Here is a 21844-nt window from a genome sequence, read left to right as displayed (position 1 = left end):
ATCAGCGGCACAAACCCGGCCTGCTCTCGTACGAGACTTTCCCAGACACTGGAAAGACGGTGGCTTTAATGACACGTCCTCTCAGGTCCATTATCATGCAGCGGACGTGGGGAAACACTGCAGCAATAATCGGCTCCATGTGAACTCTCTCATGTGAAATAATTCTATTATTCATGCCGCTATTAAATCCCAGATCGAGCAGGAGAAAACAGTCGGCTTGCTTTCCCACTTGAAGGGAAAACAAAGGAAGATTTTTTTATAGCTCTGCTCATCCAAAGTGACAAATGAAAGCGTCCAGGAAAACGCACGCCGTTGTATTTTTTAATACCCGCAAACAACCAGGAAATGCGCTTTAAACTTCCCGGCTCTTTGTTATGATGGGAGCGAGTCGAATGAGATTTATGTTGAGTAAGATAATAATGGCTTCTTCCCAAGGAGCTGGGGTGAGAAATAATTGCAGGCATGTAAATGAATTCAGAGCCGTGGGGAAGACGAGAGGGGATTTATAGGCCAAATTGTTATTCTGGTAACCACAAAAGGAGAGGCGCTTTTAATGCTGCAAACCTCCAACTCTGCGCACAGCCACAAAACAAGTGTGAAGTTTGCTGACTGCAAATCACAACAGATGCAAACAAGGCGTTACAGACACAAACAAAAGATAAATTCATGTCATTTAGAGTCATTAAAAAGATGAAACACCAGCGAACAGAGGAGCGAAGCACAAGCTGGTGCTTAAATCTGCTGAAGTGATCTGACTTACGATGTCAAATTACCTCACGCTTTATTATGAGAGGTCAATATTCTTTTATTCTACCGGCTTCATGGACTGAAATGCCACACAAGCATCACGTTGCATGAAAGAACTTTGCTCTAAAATAGATGAAATAAAATAACAGCAAGCTAGAGAGACAGTATTGTGGAGGAAATAAAGTTGGCTCAAGGGAAATCATTGGTCATAGAAAATAAAATTCCTATCATTAATACACTCTCTCATTCAGAACTGCAATATAGATTTTTTTATATATTAAAAAAAAAACTAAGCTACAAATGAAAAGCAAGTTTCGAAAGTGGAAAAAAGGAAAATAAAACTGAAAAAGTAGTAATGGATGCAGTAAAATCCCAATGTAAGGGGGAAATGGTTTATAAAAAAAAAAAACAAAGCTCCACAATCACAAATATTCCAGGAAAAAATTAGAAATTAACCATTAAAAACAAAACAAAACATGAAAAAAAAAACACACCAAAAACGGACACCATGAATTTGACTGATGAAAGAGCTTTTACTTAAAATTTAAATTAAATGAGTTATTAAATGATTTATTAAATAAAAATAAAAATAAATGTAGATAGTACAACTACATTTTGGAATTTACAATGATCGCTGGATTATCATGTGCATAGTAAAATGTTAATTTGAAGACTCCCAAATATATATACTTTTCTCAGTGTGATGAAATTTACCTACAATTTCAAGCCAAAAGAATCTGCAATATATTACAGCATAAAAATCTAATCTGATATCATTTTTATTTACATGGCTATGCATTTTTAAGATGAGAAAATGTGTGCCCAGTTTAAAGACCAAAATGAATCAGTAGGAAATATCAGAAATGAATCATTAAAAAAAAAAAAAAAAAAAAAAAAAAAAAAAAAGGGGCCATATACCGAAGACATAAAAGGTGCGCAGCAGTCTCACCAGGGATTTAGTGCACCTGTGCAGGACATGGATATTTTTTATCCACATCTGAATCAGTGCTGCACTGGTGAGGCTTCATGAAACAGTGCCCTCATTTCAGAGCTCAGCAGGTGGCGCTATCACTTTAAAAGTGATGGCGGCTCCATTGAAAAGGTTGTTCCAATCCAATGATTTTAAAGCAGAGGGCGCCACCAAGTGGGCTCTGAAGATAACGACAGTGTTTCATGAAGCCTCATCACGATTCCCCGGCGAACCACACTCACTATTACACTGACTATAGTGTGATCATGCACAGAGTCACAGCAAACAACAAGCTGCTGTTAGAAATAATCTCCAGGGATCAATATTGTGATGTTTAAAGAATTCATGAGCGCCTCCTATTCGGTTCGGCATGGCTGTCAAAGGCCACATATTTGGGGAGTGGCGGGAGAATGAACAGGGATCTGATGGCGCTCATCTTGACAGATTGAACCGTAGATTAAAACCAACACTTCTGCTGAGGAGCTCCTGGAAGCGTTCCAGTCAGTTTCCCCTGCTCATACTGTCTTAAAAGTGCGTGAGGGATCTGAGTCAGGTGGTGCGAGCCCTGTTTTTCTGACCCCGCCTCCTCCACAGGCCTCTCACGGTGACTCACCCGGACTGTGACTGTCAGATATTCTACGCTCTCACTGTGACTCTAATCCAATTCAGAAGCAAATCCCAAAACCCAGTGGGGCGCCCTTCGCAATGACCCGATAGCGTTTACCCGGAATGATATGGGATCTGATGGGAGGCTTTTTTTCGCTCTGAAAATATAGACGGCCATTAAAGAAACATACATGTTCAGCGGGCTGGGTCATCGAGGTCAGTCTATTAGAGTCCGGGCTGTTTACGCACTCGCTGAAAGCTATCAGGGACATGGAGGGAAGGAATCCCATGGGCTGTTGGATCATCGGAAAAATAGCAGCATCCTAACAAGAACACGCATAAAAAAATCTTTAGATTTGAGGCTGAAAACATTCCGATAAAGGTTTACTGGCTTTGCTGTGTCTGAATTCCACCCACTCTTTTTCCAGCGGGTTTGTGCAGGGGGTCGTGGGGTTGGAATTAATGGAACCTGCGTTAGCAAAGGTAGATACAAAACTTTAGGACAAATAGAGTGAAGTTTTATTCTCAAAACTCATACGTCACAAGCTTTGGCGAGTGGCAGAATGAATCCAGGATCTCTCTCTTGGGATTGACTTGAAGTGAGCCTCACGCGGCTCTTTCCTCAGTCAAAGTATTTTTGACTTGCGTCTAACTTTGAAACATAAGCAATAAACCTCGCCGCACGTGCTCCAAGCCGGGGGGCGGGGCTTGGAGCACGTTCAATGTCGATGTGAGTGTCGGTCCTCAGACTTGGAGCGTCATCAGATCCACCATCAACAGGACTGACATGACTCAGTTCCACGTTTGACTTTGTCCTTCCCTAAACTAAAGGTGTGGCATGTGTTTCACCTGTGATTCACTGTTGATGGTGGTGAAGTCTGTGAAGATGAGACGCTCCAGTCTGCAGTGTGGCTCACAGACTGGGGCCACGTTATTGGTGGCATGAGACACGTCCAAACATAGAGGAGTCAAGTCAATGGCGACCACATTTCTATCTACGCCGCTTGATATTTACAGGAGGATCAGGGTCAAATGGAGGGATTTGAAAAATGCATGCACAAGAGACGTACGCCGGACGTGAACCAGCAGCCTGGTGACACACAGGGATGAGTTTTAACCACTATACTGAGTCAGATGACCAGCTGCTCAGGTGGAGCCTCACAGCCTGACATGTTTGCAGCATGTGGCTCTGTTCAGCAGCACAGTAAAACAATGGGACTCTCAAGCTCGGACTGGTTGTTCAGCCCCGTGAGGAAAATCTGGGCCTCTTTGCTTTGGCCGCTGCCCCTGCGACCTGATCTCAGGCTAGCAGCGGGAAATGCTCAAGAAAGCAGGTGAATATGCCCCTAAAAACAATTGAATTCCTCCTTCATCTTTCTGGACCAGAACCGTGTTGCTGTCAGAAGCTCAGTCACGTGATCAAGTCAAAGTTTGCCGACCTCGCCGGCAGCCCGAACAACACAATCTCGGACTCATATCGGCGGAACATGCCAAGCGCTCGTTCAATTATTCATACAGCAACAGGGATTACGTCCCTCCCCGACAAATGTGATCTTGGGGAACTCCTGTGGGAATACTGCTGGTGATCCACTGCAAAGCATCAGACAAAAAAACGCCATCAAACAGCCTTGATGAGAGTCGGCAGTGAACCCAAACAACTCAGGGCTGGACGTCAAGACGGCGTTTCGAAAGGCTCTAAACGCCACTGAATGTTAATACGCGGCCGTGGTTGTTGCAGTCATTTGAAATGGGAGCAGACGCCTGTTTAATTCTCCTGCCTCGAACTGTGAAAGAGCTTGTGAGCCCTCTGCTCCTGCTCCTCGCCGCCAACGGCGTGAATGGGTTTCTCTGGTCACATGTCCATCTGTGCCTCAGACTGTCGCTTCCTCTTCCACCCATTCTTTAGAATCAAGAGGCGGAAGATGAGGAGCTGGAACCAGCGGCAATAAACGGCCGGATTGGGAGAGTGGCTCAGTAAATTTCGGAACACCAGCCCCTCCAGCGACGCTTCTGCTCTAAGTGCTGCAGCTGTAATTAATTTGACCAATGTATAATGAGGGTTTAAATCCACATGAGTTATGTGTGTAACCGGCATTTTACACGGAAACACAATTCCCTCCCTGAAGTCTGGCTTTGGAGATTTAAATCTCTCAGTGTTGTGAGTCAGTGCTGCAACTCTTAGGCTGACCAATGGAGGAGTTTAGTAGAGGAGTGTCAGACCAAGCAGTTGCTTCAGCTGACCCCTGATGGGTTAACCTCAGGGGCCCCTTTGTGGATCAGTTTGAGGCCCCTGATCTAGCTGTTCGGCTTTTGTAACACTTGTGTGATGTCAGATTTTTGATGCACATTTATTCGCATTAATAGGGCTGGGACTAACACTTGTACGTAACGTAACGTAAATTACGTTAAAAATGCAACGTAAATTGCAGATAAAAGTTGAAACCCCTGTGCGTCGACATGCGACACGGAAGGCTGACTTTGGCGTCAACACTGGACGCAAAAGTCCACCTAACTAAAGTGGATATGTGTCGCCTTCACGGTGAGAATTTGTCTGTAGAACTGTAGAACCTGATAAGCAGGAATGTGAACATAAAATGTTGAGGAAAAAACAAGGCATGATGCTGAAAGCTAGGCAGGACAGGGGCCTCATTCATGGTACTACTGAAGAAAATATATCTGACAGAATTTCACATATACTTGTGTGAAAAGAATCACACATTGGCAAGAGATTACTGCGTGACACGTCAAATTTAGCCGCTGCAATCTGCTCACCCAGAGAGGGCAGTAGAAACACACTGATGAGGCTTCATGAAACATTGCCGTGATTTTCAGAGCCCAGTAGGTGGCACTGGTGGGTCAAAAATGATATGAGGTTTCACTGAAATGGTTGTTCAGAACATTCAGAACATGTCATAGAGAAGATAGATCCAGTAGTTTTCACTCTGTTCTCGAAGACGTATTTCTGAAGAGCCATTTCAATGAAACATCTTTGAAGCGCCCCCTACTGAGCTCTGAGAATCAGGACACTGTTTCACGAAGCCTCATCAGCCCATCACTAAAGGGCAGTTTTGGCTATTGATGAGGCTTCATGAAACAGTGTCCTCATTTCCAGTAGTTTTCACTCTGTTCTCCAAGACGTGTTTCTGAAGAACCATTTCAATGAAACATCTTTGAAGCACCCCCTACTGAGCTCTGAGAATCAGGACACTGTTTCACGAAGCCTCATCAGCCCATCACTACTTTTTACACTGCGGTAACTCTATTTTCACTCGTATTTTTTGGATCACAAGCAGTAGCTTTTGGATCATGCTGTGTTTGCTCAGCGAACAGCTGCTGCAGAGTGATGATATTTGCAGTAAATATCTCCCACCAGTCCAAAAGTGATCTTATTTCCAGCACTTGTCCATGTCAGGGAATCACAGGAGCATCATTATTTTATCATGTGTGCGTGTTGTTTTCCCCACAGGCATAAATAACCTACAAGTCCGAGGTGGCTGACGCACAACTCTTGTGGACTGGACTGTCATTATTGAATGGAGATCCAAGGAGGAGAAGCGGCTTTATAAATGGGCAGAAGCCGTGGTGTGGATGGATAATAAGGTGGACAGACAGAGATAGTTACCACGGCCTCAGATGGATGGGCAACAAGACAGCTGGACAAATAGCAAGGCGGGAGGAATGACAGCCAGAAGACACCTTGAACTCACGCGGTGAACGCTGGATTTTCATGGCCGTATTTAATTGTTAGTGTTGCTCGGACTAAACATCTCAAGGGGAAAATGCCGTCCCTTTTGCTCCGTGACTTCCCTTTTTTCTTGAATTTGATTGGCAGACTACACAGAGCGGATGAGAGCCAGGGCTTGTAGTTGCTGTGGCAACGGCCCGCTCTTTGTTAAAGGCTACATTCCTGGCATCTGATGTGTCTGCGTGGCGATCGATAGAAACCTCGCCTGCAGGGACTGATGAAGGAAGCGGGGCTTTTTGCCAGGTCGAAATGGACCGAGGAGAGAAAAGGAGTCAGGTAGGAGACGTGTGAACTGGGCGAGTGCGAGATGAAAGCGTGATTGCGTGAAGAGAGGGGGAGACGCTGGAGTGGTGAGTGCGCCGTGTGAGCTCAGCTCTTCTCTGGACGTCACTCACTTGACTGTCAAAGTTTGGTGACGCTGCCGCGCTGCCACCGACAAGAGCGCCAGCAGAAGCCTTTTAAAGACGCCTTTCATCTTTCTAGCCCTTTTTCTTTACGGGTGCATTCACTCTCCGGCCGCCACGAGTGTGTCTCCGACTGCTAACTGGCGAAGACCATGGCGAGCAGGATGCGGCTACTACAAGTAACAAGGCAATTACAGTCTCTGTCCACAAAGCCATCTGCCAATTCACCAACCTGTGGCCGCGGGAAGGTGTTTTCCCGGCATGGCCTCCGACTTCTCGGGGAGAAAAACGTTACGTTTGAGATAAAAAGCCCCAACTTTCCCTAAATTTTGGAACAAGCCGCAGCCATTTCTCTGCAGGTGCTGTTGTGCAGGTCTGGCGTCATGAGATTCAGAGTAGAGCGGCTACGAAAGAAGCAGTTTTCGTGAGTCAATGACAAGTTCATTCGCTCAAAAATCGCAGTAATTTTCTTAGAACGTGACGCCAGTGTTGGTCAGAGACAACCTTTGGTGGAGATTCAAGTCATTATATGACTATATATGACATTGACATACGGTCCCATGGTGGAGAAATGACAATGAATAATGTCATAATTTAAAGGTGTGACATATTTTCGTTTTGTTTTTTGAGGCGCAATCCTTGTAATGCAAATCACACTGGTGCCTTTGCATGTAGCACATGGTACCGTATTTTCCAGATTATAATTCCCGCCTTTTTTTTGCTTAAACTCAGGTGCGATTTCTATGTATTCAAATACCATGGAACTGGACATGACGATGGTGGTTTTTAGCATTTTTAAATGGGAAAAATACTCAGAGAAACATCACAATAACAAAAGGACAGGAACACTACCGCTGCTTACGGAGCCAATAAAGTTAGCGCGTGACGCCTCAAGGGACGGACAAAAGTCATGGTTAAAAGCCAGTATTTTACTGTCATCAACATCCGCACCCTTCGCCCTGTTGTTTCTCAGGTGGGGGACGAAGAATAGGAATTGTGGGAGGAGCTTCATGCCGCTTCATCCAACAGATTTTCTTTGTGAAATAAATTTTCCCAGAAAATGCGACTTATATATGTTTTATTTTTCTTCTTTATGATGCTTTATATTTTGACTGGTGCCACTCATACACTATTATAAACTGTTTTACCGGGCGACTGATTCAACTGGGTGAAAGCATGGTGGTGGTCAACATTGGACTCAGTCACAGTGGGAACGTTTCAATATCCTCAAAAGAGAATCCCACATGAATTACAGCCATCTATTGGTTGTCATGAACTTGTGCACTGTACTTCAGTCATTCGGGATTCATAAGCGACTTCATTATTTAGTGAGTAATTTGACATAATCATCGCCTTCAGTAGATCATCCATTCATATAACACATAGTCCACGTTTGACAGTTTGCATCATTGAAGTTCCCCTGTATTTCTCGCAGAGTTATTGCCCTTGGTTTTGGCGAGCACATCGAAAACAAGATGGAAGAGAGGAGTGTAAATTAACTATCAATTAGAGGACGTGCTTCATATATTCCGCGTCTTTAATTAGGAAAGATTGTCGTCACGTCGGAAGACAAATATGAGCCGTAGAAATCGGTGTCTTCTTGTTAGGATTGGCTCCACACGCTCCCTCCGCTGGCACGACACTGTGGTGATGAGAGAGACACACACACTCACTGAACACTCAGTAATGAGTCCTCATAAAGCAGCGCCAGTTAGCCTGCAACCTTTGAGCTAACGCAGTGCTTCATATTTCTCCGCTGCTGATAGTCCTCTCGCGGGGTTCTGGCAGTGCTGAAGGTTTAATATCCACCTTGCCAAGAAAGGCGACAGTTCATTAGTGAAGAAGCAGCGCAGTGTTTTAAAGAGAAGCCGGGTGTTATAGGTCACGAACGGTGCTAAAGAGGGCTGTTCTTCTCCTGTCTTCCCAGGGTGGGATCGTGATGGTGCTCGGCGCGGATAAGAAGTTGTGCCACGACGGAGGGCAACATGGGTAGAAGAGCCATGCGGCAACCAGCTGGACGTCAGCACCACCTGCTCCTGGCTGGGGCTCTGCTGCTCTTTACCATCAACACGGCGCTGAGTTGCCCCGCCAGGTGTGAGTGCTCCCCCCAGAGCAAGTCCGTGAGTTGCCACCGGAAGCGCCTGGGCACTATCCCCGAAGGCATCCCCATCGAGACCCGGGTGCTGGATTTAAGCAAGAACAAGCTGCGCGTGGTCACGCCCGACAACTTCTCTTCGTTCCAGCAGCTGGAAGACCTGGATCTGAGCGACAACCTCATCAGTGTGGTGGAGCCGGGCTCCTTCCGCTCGCAGCTCGCCCTCCGCTCCTTAAACTTCCGCAGCAACCTGCTGCAGTTGGTCCCCGCAGGCGTCCTTACCGGCCTGGGAAACCTGACCCGACTTGACCTGGGTCACAACCGCCTCGTGGTGCTTCTGGATCACGCCTTCCAGGACCTACGCCGGCTGACTTCATTAGAAGTAGGCGACAATGAGCTGGTGTTTGTTTCCCAGCGGGCCTTCACCGGATTACTGGGCCTGCAGAGCTTGACCTTGGAACGGTCCAATCTGACCGTGGTTCCAACAGATGCTCTGGCTCACCTGCACAGTTTGGTGGAACTTCGGATGCGCCACTTGAGCATCAGTTTTCTTAAACCCTTTTCTTTCAAAAGGCTTTCTTGTCTGAGAAAACTGGAGATTGATTTCTGGCCCTGGTTGGACAGAATCCCTCCGCTGGCGCTACACGGCCTCAACCTCACAACCTTGTACATAACCAACACAAACCTGTCTGCCTTCCCTGGAGCAGCGTTACGCAACCTTCCCTACCTCACCCATCTCAATTTGTCTTACTGCCGCATCCAGCACATCCATCACGGTGAGCTAGGCCAGCTCCCGCATCTCATAGAGCTGCATCTCCAAGGGGCTCAGCTGGCGTCTATAGAGCCCTTCGCCTTCGCCGGCCTCAAGTCTTTGCAACTGCTGGATGTGTCACAGAACCAGCTGGACTCTCTGGAGCGAGGAGTTTTTGGTTCTCCAGAAAGTCTCCAGAGGCTGTGCCTGGGCGGAAATCCGCTAGTGTGCGATTGCAGGTTGGTTTGGTTGCTGAACAGCCACAAGCCTTCATCGCTGCAGATCTTGGATATACAGCCCGAGTGCCGCGCTCCCGAGCACCTCCAGGGAAAAACCCTGCGGGAACTGCGGGAGCCTCTGGTCTCAAGGTACATGACCTGCACCAAGCCAAGGATCGGACCCAATACCACTCAGCTTCTGATGGCCGACGAGGGACAGCCGGCGCGTTTGAGCTGCATGGCCGAGGGAGCGCCGCGGCCGACCGTGGTCTGGATTACGCCGCACAGACGGTACGTCACGACCAAGAGCAGCGGCAGGGTGGAAGTCCAACCGGATGGCACCCTGGAGATCAAAGCGGCGGAGCTGCACGACAGCGGCGTGTACCTGTGCATTGCCAGCAACCCTGCTGGTAACGCCAGTCTGTCGGCCTCTTTGGCGGTGAAGGGCCAGGGAACCGGGGACAGGTTTCACTATAGCAACCGCAGCTCAAACTATTTGACAGACTCTAACAGCAGCTGGGGGAACGGGACAGTTTTGTACAACATGACAGTCCCTATTGACCTAAAGACCATAATCATATCCACAGCAATGGGCTGCCTGTCCTTCTTAGGCGTAGTCGTCTTTTGCTTTCTGCTTCTTTTCGCCTGGAGCCGGGGGAAGGGACGTCACAAGAACAACTTTGATATCGAGTACGTCCCACGGAAATCCAACGGGGCTGCGACCGAAGTGGCAGAAAGCAGTGGTCCCCGCAGGGTCAACATGAAGATGATCTGAACCACCACACAGAAGACACACATATCAAGTGAAATTTTTAAGACGCAGTGGATTCGTGACAAATAATGTTCTCCTATAGTGGGTGTCAGTCTGAAGGTGATTTCGTGGTGAAGTGGACCTGTGACAATACAAGTGATATATGAACCCGTGGATGTGTTTATATGACATCATGTTCTTTGACAGTACGTTCAGTATAACCCTATAACCGACATATCAAACGGGAGCGATGTCGTGCTGCACTTGTTCATCGGTGGAAACGTGATGACAAATCGGCGCTGCGCTACGTCAACACCGAACACCCATCCTTGCTGCAGTATGAAAGGAGCGTGAGAATCTGTGTGCGCATGTTGCATTTGTGTTTCTTTGTGCATGTGCACGCATTTGCCTTTTTTAGTGGATGAAAATAGTTAAAAAAAAAAAAAAAAGGAACGGAAGGTACCAGATGTTTCAAAGTGCTTCACGTTCACCCGAGGAAATAAATCTGTTTTTCAGATGGAACAACTGCTGAGAACACCAATACAAATTGTGATTCGCACAGAAAGTTCCTTTTTTTTAGTGGTCTGATGAGGCTTCATGAAACACTGTCCCAATTCTCAGAGCTCAGCAGGGGGCACCCTACGTTTGAAAAAGATGGTTGTTCAGAACCACATATCTTGGAGAAGATAGCGCCACCTAGCGGGCACTGAAAATGAGGACACTGTTTCATGAAGCTTCATCAGCCCATCACTGTTTTTTTCATAATGTGTATAAAGGTTTTCCAACTGCTGCTGTAAACCTAGCTAATATTGGTCAGGATATGTTTTCATGAATATTTAAGAATAAATGTTATGTTCATTTAGAGCTAAAAAAAAAAAATATGAATATATATATATATATTTTAATATGCTTTGTTTTATTATTAAGAAAAACGTTTTAGTACACATTTTTTTATTTAAATTACATTTATTAAAATTATTCGTAGTAGTTTTTGGGGTGGCAAAAAAAGAATTGTAAAACAGAATAAACTGTTAAAAAAAGAACAGTATTTTTGTTAGAAGCATCAAATGTTTTATCCACCCAGCCTTGTTTTCAACATTAATTAAGGATGAAGCATCCACATCATATTTAGACAGAGGAAGATTAAATTTGATTAAATTGTCCATTGAAGAGACGACATTTGTTTATTATTATAAGACAAAAAGAAAATCTTTCCAAATTTAATCCATCACATTTCAGCAGACCTTCAGAGAACTTGTCTAATTTCCTTAAAAAATAAACTCATAAAAATGCTTCATTCAGCCAGACAACATTAAAAATGTCCATTTCTGTGAACTAAATTTAACAGTTTATTGATGGAAAATCTGATTTTAGATTTATTTACTCGGGTGAATGGAAGACACTGTGGTGGTGCTGTGACACTTGAGTAACAGTTGATCTTAAAAGTTGATCTGTTTGTAGGAAAATCTTAACTTCTGGAGAACTTGTTGAAGCTGGTTCCCTCCTTGAGCGACGTCTAAACTCGCGGGATCACAAACCATCTGCCGTGTCCCAGCTTTCCTTTCTTTCCCGCTGCAGCCTCAGTGATGTTATCACCCCAAAAAGCTTCCAGCGGCAGAAATGTTAAACCTGTTTATGGCATCATAAATCACTGGCAGATTTTCCGCCACACAAATCCCTCGATATGATAAAAAAGAATTGGACGGCGGAGATTTGCTGGCCAGTTCTCCTGCTGGGAGAAGTTGAGCCCCTCAGATTTATCTCCAGATTTTCCCTGCTTTGTCATTTTCTTAACTTTCCCGGCGTGTTGGGGGCGGGGCATCTAAGGGTTCTGTGGGGTGTTTCGTAGGTGGCTGTTGGAGAAGTCGTACCATTGTACCGTTGAGTTACTGCAGGTGACAAGTTTTAAATGTTGGAAAAAATTTAAAAAAAGGGCAATCTTTGTAATGCAGGGAACCGTGGCTGTTGATTTTTGTGTGACCTGTTGTGATACAATATTTAAAAGGTTGTTTAATTGTTTTCATATGACAAATTTATGGGTATATTTTCAAATGGAATAAATATGAATCATACCCCGACACTGGTATCATGGTGCTTCATGTTGTGAGCGACACGTGCGGCTTTAAAAAGGTGGCGTTCACACCTCGACTGGAACATTCGTTCAGCTAAAAAGACATGACATGCAGGTGAGGAGGAGAAGAACCGCTGCTCAGCTGAGGTGGACTGCGCTCCTGGATGCGGAGTGAGGGGTTCAAATAGGCCCCATTGTTTTAACCAAATGTATTTCTTCCTATTGGCACGTTTTCATGAACCAAAAACATGGATACATTTATTTCCTGACTGAAGACGGAGTTGGCGTCATTTTTTTATGTTGAAGTTTTCGTTTGTTTTTCCCAGAATTCTTTTGTTTATCAATGTCTATCTAAATGTTGACAGTCTTTTGTCTATCATTAAAATTTAACTTTTCATGTTTTGTTTTTTGCTTTTTGTTTTTGTCAATTTATTTTTGCTTGTTTTTCTCTTTTTTTGTATTTGTTGTTTTCTATTCATGTATTTTTAAACATTTTTTTTCTTAATATATAAAAAAATAAAGCTCATTGATGAAACTTGGGGAAAAAAAATGAAGAATTATTCGACATGATTATTTTCCTCCCGTCTACTTGTACATGCTTAATACCCGACTGAAGAGTGAGGTGGAGATAGTAATGAAGTTCTCCATGTCATGGTCATCAACTCCTCCCAAGTCCAAACGCGTGAATTAGAGCCACTTCCACATGAATAATTTCACAGCTCATGAAAGCCCCTGCACGCCTCACCCGAGAGAGCGTCGACCTCTCCTGTGACGGGGGAGCGCTGCTTTGTTGCATCAGCTCATCGCGTCATCTCGACTTTATCGTCTCCATCTTGTTGTGGAGTTGTTATTCATGTGATCCCCGTATTTCTGGAAACGTAGCGACGCAGCGTGCATTAAAGATAAATGAGCCGATGCCTTCAGGCTCTGTCAGGGACGCCGGAATTACAAGTAGGCTGTGCATAAATACACAGCAGACGGATCTTTAAATTCAGCAGGCAGATGCTGAGGCCAAAGACACATAAAACAAAAGGATTATGACCATGTATGGTAGGTGACCTCGTGCAAGAGAAAGAATGGGAACAGAAGTTATAGACTTTACACGAAAGTTGCAGAGAAACATTAAAAAATCTTTTAATATTTGAAGAGTGGAGCGGCCATTTGTCTCTGAGGCGGGGATGTAGCTTGCATGCTAGTATACGCGAGGTGCTATCGACAGCTAAACTGCTGAGAACAATGCTATAGAGGAAAAGCAAGGGATGATACACCTCATAAGCTAATGCAGTTATGACATGAGAGCCACTATGGTTCTTCTATTGTATTCTATTCTATTCTATAGTGATCTTAGAGCTTAGTGTATATTAGCATGTTTTTACTTTTTATGATTTTTATTTGTATGCTTTTTTCAGTAACATATTGTGTTTATATTTTCACTCTGTAGGAGTTTTTGTAAAGAAAAGCAATTTCCCCTGAATAAATATAACAATATGAATGTCAATATTTTTTTATGCTAGCGTTAGCGCTAATGTAGCAGAGCTGTTTTGGGAGTTAGTGGCTACAATCCCTTGTGAACAAATGAAGCACAGGATTTTGACAGAACGTGAGGCCATTTTGATAAACAAGCTTTTCAACCTGTGAAGAGGTTTCAGGGAGTCCCTGCTGTGTTTTGAGCCCGCCGGACTTTAGAGGGACACTTTTGGAGTGCGCGGGTCTCAAATCGAATTTACGGGGATTATGAAAGCCAGTCAGCCGAGGAGGAAGTTGACCATTTATGAATCCTCTTGTGCTGCCGTTTAATCAAAAGTGCCACCAGGAGCAGTTAGGTGGTCCAAAGTCTCACCCGGGGGTCAGTACGAGGCATCTTCAGAGGGTTGAGGGAATTCAACCGGCTCTGCTTTGTACGTAGGAAACGTTTGACCGTATTGAACCGATGTGAAGGAGAGTGTGAGCTGGTCCTGCACGGAACAGTCCCATCTCTTCGACCAGGTTTACAAGTCAGTCATCTCTTGTGGTTACTGTGCAACACAGTAATTCAAATAACAGAACTGATTCATGACACTTCAATCACCATATTTAATCTACTGATACGTATACGAACCAAAACCTTGCAAAAAGACCTTGCAAAACCTTGTGATTGTGATGCGAGTGCAAAGACACTTGTCATCGAAAAGTCCGACCAGCAGCAGAACCAGGTGCAAGTCATATTTATCAATTTTTAAAAAAAAAAAACAAAAATAAGGAAAAAAATACACCTGATACAAACTGTTGAGAAAAATGGAAAATACTGTACATCATAAACAAAATTCAGAAGAAAATGTATATATAATATAATAAATGAAATCAAATAATAATAATAATGAAAGTATGTATGAGTGTATAGATTAAAAAAAAATATATTTTTTATTTTCAAAATAAACTCGAAAGACGTTATAAGACGTTAATGAAAGTATCGACCTAAACTTTTCAAAGTAATTTTAAGAACTGCTTCAACAGGTGCTTTCATTAACAATGTTGGGGGGGCAACATCACTTTCTTTATCATTTTTTTCTTTTCAAGAACTTCTCCATAGTTGGTAACTATCACAAATGTGCAGCTGTCAAGTCAATTCAGTGACTCACTACTGCCACCATATGTGGCTAATGCATTAAAGCTGAGCGTCTCACGGACCAGAGGTGTAAAGCAAAAAAACTTTTCGCGGCCCTCTAGGGGGGCGCTCACGGCCCAACCATGGTCCTCGACCCTATGGTTGAGAATCTCTAGTGAACTAGCAACGCCATGATCTAATAGTAGAAGTCATTTTCGATCTCTTCAGGGGGTTAAAGAGCAGCCCCCTCATGTCACATGTCAGATGTGTCAAACCATTGTGAGGACCAAATCCCCCTTCCCCAAGTGCCGGTGCTGCCGATGGTTATCTCTGCAACATTTCACTGTCTGCTTCCTGACCAGTGGCTCATGGTAACAAGGATCGATGGAAGATATTGGAGTTTGGGGCAGGGACTATTCCCACTGCCCTGGGGCTCGCTGCTGAGGTACCGGCGGTAATGAAAGGTCATGCTGTTATTGAGCTCCTCGACCGAGACGGCCGGTGAGAGGACCCAAGAGGAGGCTGGAGGGGGTTTGAGCTCTGCATCCTGGGGCCTCCAAACGCCTGGTGCCTTTTTCAATCGCTGCAGTTCAACCTACATGTTTGTTCCACCAAAGATGGTCCAGCCTCAAAAGATCCCTCGTCTAAGAGTAATTTATTTTTTATTTTTGCATAGTTATCTGGCCCAACACTTCAGATCACAGCCAGCAACTCCTGTCTGGCTTCATGTATGCTTCATCTGTATGTAAGGTGTCTATGTCAGGTCAAACATAGGAAGTCAAAACAACTAAGGACAACCAAACACAAGACATCGCAACGTAAAAACATGTAAGAAGCAACTTAAAACAATGAAGCATAAAGACATAAGAAAAGTAAGACAAAGCAACATGACACAAAGTAAGACGATGTAACATAAGGCAACAAAATATAAGGCAACGTAGCACAAGACAACGTAGCACTAAACAACGTAGCGCAAGGCAATGTAGCGCAAGACAACATAGCGCAAGACAACATAGCACAAGACAACATAGCGCAAGACAACATAGCGCAAGACATTACAGCACAAGACAACATAGCGCAAGACACTATAGCACAAGACAACATAGCGCAAGACAACATAGCACAAGGCAACGTAGCGCAAGACAACGTAGCGCAAGACAACGTAGCGCAAGACAACGTAGCGCAAGACAACATAGCGCAAGACAACATAGCACAAGGCAACGTAGCGCAAGACAACGTAGCGCAAGACAACGTAGCGCAAGACACTATAGCACAAGACAACATAGCGCAAGACAACATAGCACAAGGCAACGTAGCGCAAGACAACGTAGCGCAAGACAACGTAGCGCAAGACAACGTAGCGCAAGACAACATAGCGCAAGACAACATAGCACAAGGCAACGTAGCACAAGGCAACGTAGCGCAAGACAACGTAGCGCAAGACAACGTAGCGCAAGACAACGTAGCGCAAGACAACGTAGCGCAAGACACTATAGCACAAGACAACATAGCACAAGACAACATAGCGCAAGACACTATAGCACAAGACAACATAGCGCAAGACAACATAGCGCAAGACACTATAGCACAAGACAACATAGCGCAAGACAACATAGCACAAGGCAACGTAGCGCAAGACAACGTAGCGCAAGGCAACGTAGCGCAAGACAACGTAACATAAACAAATTAACTTGACAAAGAAGCATTAGACCAAGTAACATTAGACCAAGTAACATTAGACCAAGTAACATTAGACAAAGTAACGTCAGACAAAGTAAAGTCAGACAAAGTAACGCAAAATGCATCAAGCAATACAATGTAACATAAGACAACATAACAATAGATGAAGTAACTTAAAAATAAGCACACAACAATACAGCAATATATATAACTGAACTCCAACATACGACATTAGAACATTAAAACAGAACAACAAAATGTGAAACAGCAAAATGTAAAACAACCAAACATGAGACAAAATAAGATAATGTAAGATAAGGCAATACAGCGCTAGACAACGGAACAAAACTACGTCCCTCAAGATAATGTAACACAAGACAATGTGACGTCCGACCAAGTAAGGTAAAATCATGTAACCTATGGCAACTCAACATATGACATTGTAATGTAACATACTGTAGCATAGCATAGCATAGCATTATACAACATAGAAGAAAATGTAGCATAACAAAACTTATCATTACCTAATGTGACCCTTGCTTCAAAACACAAGAAAACAATCTATAACATCACAATTCTTAGCTTAACAAAAGAAAACAATGCAGCAAAAGAAAGAAAGAAACACACTCGGGGGCGACAAGTAGCCGTTTCTGTCCACAATCACGGCATGCATGTTGTGTAAATGCTCTAAAATGATTTGAAACAAGCTTGCTCAGAGGGACAGCTGCTTAACACGACAGTTGTCATAATGTGTCCATTAAAAACTCAACCTACTTTGTGAACGTGAAATTTGCCACAGGCTTTTACTGACGCTTTCTCTAATGAGGCCTCGTTCTGCCGAGTCTTGCATTTTATCACGACTAGTCAGCTTTGGCGCGATCTTGCCATTCAACCCGCCGCGCGGCTCGTCCCACCTCAGAGGACCTGCCCCATTAAAATGCGACCAGTGGCAAGTGTCAGCAGGTTGGCCAGTATGAAAGATGAGCGCAATAACCGAAAGGAAACGCACCACATTGCATCAGTCGCGGACCACAGGAGGAGGAATCCAATTGCCTGGCAAACCTTTGGGGTTAGATAAGGTTCAGTGCGACGTCATTTTCTCAGGAGGGCCAGATTAGCAGTCTGCTCCTCTTTGTGCACGCGCTGGAAAAAGCCTGGGACGGTCCCGCGGGCGAGTGATTTGTGCCGAGGCCATGGAGATTTACAGTCGGGTCTTCTGGGCTTTGGTCCACACCGGCTCAAACCCGACGTCACCGCTCTTAAAATGAACCTCAAGCGATAACCTCAATTTGACAGATGAAGGAAAGCATCATTTCCATATCAGAGAATATTATACAGCATTTTTTTTGTTTGAAATTAGCCCGAACACTGTGATTCATCATTAATGATTAATATCTGACTCAGGGCTCCCAGCGTTGCTTCCTCCGGCTGATCATTCACAGAGGTAGCAAAGAAAAACTTCCTGGTAAAAGGCCTCTTAGTTGCCGTTGAGTTTGACCGTTGTTGAGCCCAGTACTGGGGTCATTGGGACCAAAATGTTTTGCTGAACTTTGGAAGGCCAGCCATTGTTGCCTGTGTTTTACACTGTTGAGCCCGCCCACCCAAGTTTACAGAGGTGTCTCACGATGGCTGGCGTTCATCTCCTTCTAGATTCTTTTGGATCGATGAGTTGACACAAATCCGGTTGTGGGACTATTGGCATCAGCAGAATCCTTGTAGGAAGCCTAAATATCTGGCCTCCAACCATTGTTGTTCACGAGAAACTGTCATGATCCGCTTTTATTTTGTCCCTTGATTTGTGTCTCCCTCCTGCTCCGTCTTGGACCAGAAGCTCCTCAGTGACTTCCAACGTCAGAATCGCACTAGACCGGGTAAGACACGTGGAGGTGTTCCTTAAGGGGGGGGGCTTTTATTTTGTCCCTTGATTCCGGTTTTGTGTCTCCCTCCTGCTCCCTCTTGGACCAGAAGCTCCCCAGTGACTTCCAACGTCAGAATCCCACTAGACCGGCTAAGACACGTGGAGGTGTTCCTTAAAGGGGGGGGGCTTTTATTTTGTACCTTGATTCCGGTTTTGTGTCTCCCTCCTTCCTTCCTGTTTTGTGGCACATGTCTTGAATCATAACAGAAACCAGAGACCAGAGACCAAAGACAGTTGATACCTCAATATCCGTAGCACGTTGGGTACACTTCTGGCACAGGTGGTCAGTCGGAATGGAGTTACCTGAACCCAACGTACCTACCCACCAACCATTGTCTTTTAAAGGCCCAAGTATGGTCCCTTTTCGTACCAAATTGTACGCGTCCATTATGAGTTCTTTACGTTATTGCTGTTCACCAAGATATCCACTAGGAGGCGCAGTGCAGAGTCAAACGTTGATGCCAACAACAAACTCAACATGACGACTACGGAAGAAGCATTGGTCATGTAGCTCTTGCAAAAAAGAGGAAAACAGAGGAAACAGAGGCAGCGTTGCAGGAGGCGCTGGTCAGTGAGGTCGATAATATATCGCCACCATTGTTATGTCTTCTTCGTGTCTCATTGGAGCTACGTATCAGGTAGTAACAGTAATATTCCCCCCGTGGTTTGCACTGGTACTGCACCGTGTATCCATAAGCTTTGGGGAAACATGCAGAAGTCAATAAAAAAGCATAAATAAAGAGCATAAATGGGCCTTTAATGCAGCCCACAGGTTCTATTCTCTGGTGAAGAGGGAAACAAAGGCGCTGACTAAATGAATTGGCAACAGCCTCCGAGATAAAACTGAGTCTGGTGCAGCTGAACTTCATCACTGCAGACGTTCTTGTACAATTAATTTGAGGGCCTTCATTTGCTGTAATTATAACTCCCTCAGAAAGTTCTGCTTTAACGCCACGTTGGGTTGAAGGAAGGATTCTTTTCTTCCGCAGTCAGTGTTGAGACTTAACCAGACGAAGGGGTCAGAGCTGTGCTCGGGGGGGTCGGGGGGGCTAATTAGACAGAATGAATGACGGGCTCCTGCGGGGCCCAGGCAATTACGAGGAGAATGAAAGGCATCAGTGAGGAGGATAAACCCCTGAGACGGCAGGCAGGTGAAGTTCCTGAGCTCTGAAGTGTGGGAGGTGGAGCGTGCTGACTGTTAGCTCAAGTTAAAGCAAGTGGCCGACTGTCACTGGGTGGGACCATCCATCACCCTCTTCTCCATCCCAACTTCTTCTGTGCTCTTCCTCTTCTTCATCTGCATTTGATGCTGACTAAAGACACGCGGAGGCCCCCCTCAGCGCCTCTTCTCACAGGCCGTCACAGATGGAGCCCACTGGGAGTCGCTTCATGTCGGAGCTGCGCGAGTCTGCAGAGAGACGGGACTCAGACCGACGTCAGAACAGTGGGGGGGGTCTTGTAATGATCCGCCAGATCAGCAAGAACACACATGGACATGTGGGATCATACAACAAAGAGGTTCATATAGGGATCTTAGAAGAGGACAGTATCTCGCTGCAAAATCTGAATAAGAACAAGACTTATCAAGAAAAAAATAATAATCTAAATCAGAAAAACAATGAATATTAAAAAGGCACATTTATTTTTAAATTGTATCAACATTTAAGAGGAAAAATAATGCAGTTTAAGTATCAAAATAAGGGGAGAACTTGATGTTACGTAATAATTATATTAATAAGAAATAACTGCAAATTATATATAGTGTATAATATATATAATTTGTATAGTATAAAAGATATTTATAAATAATAATATAGTAATATAATTCTACTAAAATTAAGATTATTTTACTAGTACTGATATAGTATTAACATACAGCTCAAGAAAAAAAAAATCCCAAAACACATTTGGAGGTAATAAAGTAGAAATAAAGTGATGTGGGAATCATTTTTATTGACTTATTTTGAAAAGAAAAACAACAACAAAATGGAACATATTGTAAAACTCGCTCAAATAAAGTGACACAACATCGAGAGGAACCTGCTTCTACATGTTAGAGGCGGAGGATGTCTGCACCAGCAGTGTCAGCCTGCTATTTCTTCACAAAACAGCTGTTGTTTTTTTCGGACAGGAGTGAGATTTGACAGCGTGGTGAGTACTTCTGTGTTTCACAGACGCCTCCGGCAGTTCCACACCAGGGAGTGCAAGTCAAGTTCAAAGAATCCGGCCAGCTTTTGGTCCTGACCCGAGGAAACCTAACAGGGCCAATGCAGGGGCGACGGTGGCGGCGGCTCAAGAGTCCAGACCGAAGGAGTCGAGCGAGGCGGCGCCTCCATCATGGCCGTTCAAAACTGATTAAACCTCTATTTCCTATCAGGCCAGATGCTTTCAAAGCGCCTCTAGAAGGATCCGCTCCTGCGTCGTAATTATGGGGCAGCGGTCTCTCTCAGTGTGAAGGAAGCCAAGCTACCCAGGGTGAGGGTCGGCTCCACGCTGGAGCCAAGTGTGTCATTATGGAGGTCGGACCTGTGGTGTTTACGCTCTCTGTTTCCCGACATTAGCACCTGGAGGTGTCGGAGCAAACATGCCTTCCATCAATTATCCATCATTTCTGCTGCAGACGCAAAACACAACACAAAACCAACTATTGAAATCACCTCCTGCTTTATTGAAGTGCATGAAGACAAACAACTGTGTGTTCCGTTTTTTTCAGGGCTAGAACTGCAGGCTTGGCATGAATATATTTTCATTTATAGCTGGGACTCAATGGACTAATATGAATCTAACTATTTAGAGATTTTATTTATAATTACTCATAATCTATTGCGTTTTAATATCTGATCGAGAATGATCAAACTTGAAAGTTGAATATGTACACAGCCGGTCACAAGTGAAAGAAAACTTCGTTCGTGATCAACTGATTTATTCCTGCTATTATTTATTAAAATCTCAGACCAAAACATCTTTGATTTAGGACTTTATATCATTATTTTGGGTTTGATATTCCCCACAGCATTCAACACTGATATTCACCGTTGAATTATTAAATTATTTGTTTCTTAAAAAGTTATAGTAGTAAAATATATTTTGACCATATTTTTGAACCATGACATTCTCTACTTAATTCTTCACATATGAGACAATGTAATAATAATAATAATAATATATATATATATATATATATATATATATATATATATATATATATATATATATATATATAATATGTAAAAATAAATCTAGATAATATAGAAAATATAGATAATATCAGTCCATTTGTTCCTTCTTTTGAAATGTAGTGCTG

At 44.1% G+C, this 21844-nt stretch overlaps 1 protein-coding gene across 1 annotated transcript in view; it reads left to right on the top strand.

Moving 5' to 3' along the window:
• The window catches only part of lingo2b (leucine rich repeat and Ig domain containing 2b), a 45191-nt gene extending 32515 nt beyond the window's left edge, over positions 1–12676 (top strand). Inside the window, exon 2 of the mRNA XM_053844866.1 lies at positions 8400–12676. Coding sequence (XP_053700841.1) covers positions 8458–10311 — 1854 coding nt within the window. The 5' untranslated portion in view covers positions 8400–8457 and the 3' untranslated portion in view covers positions 10312–12676. The remainder of the gene's footprint in view (positions 1–8399) is intronic.
• Positions 12677–21844: the final 9168 nt, after the last annotated feature.

This window comes from Synchiropus splendidus, chromosome 16 (assembly GCF_027744825.2).
Source record: "Synchiropus splendidus isolate RoL2022-P1 chromosome 16, RoL_Sspl_1.0, whole genome shotgun sequence".
Taxonomy (NCBI): Eukaryota; Metazoa; Chordata; class Actinopteri; order Syngnathiformes; family Callionymidae; genus Synchiropus; species Synchiropus splendidus.
Note: the sequence above shows the minus strand (reverse complement) of the source record. Positions and strands in the feature narration are given on the sequence as shown.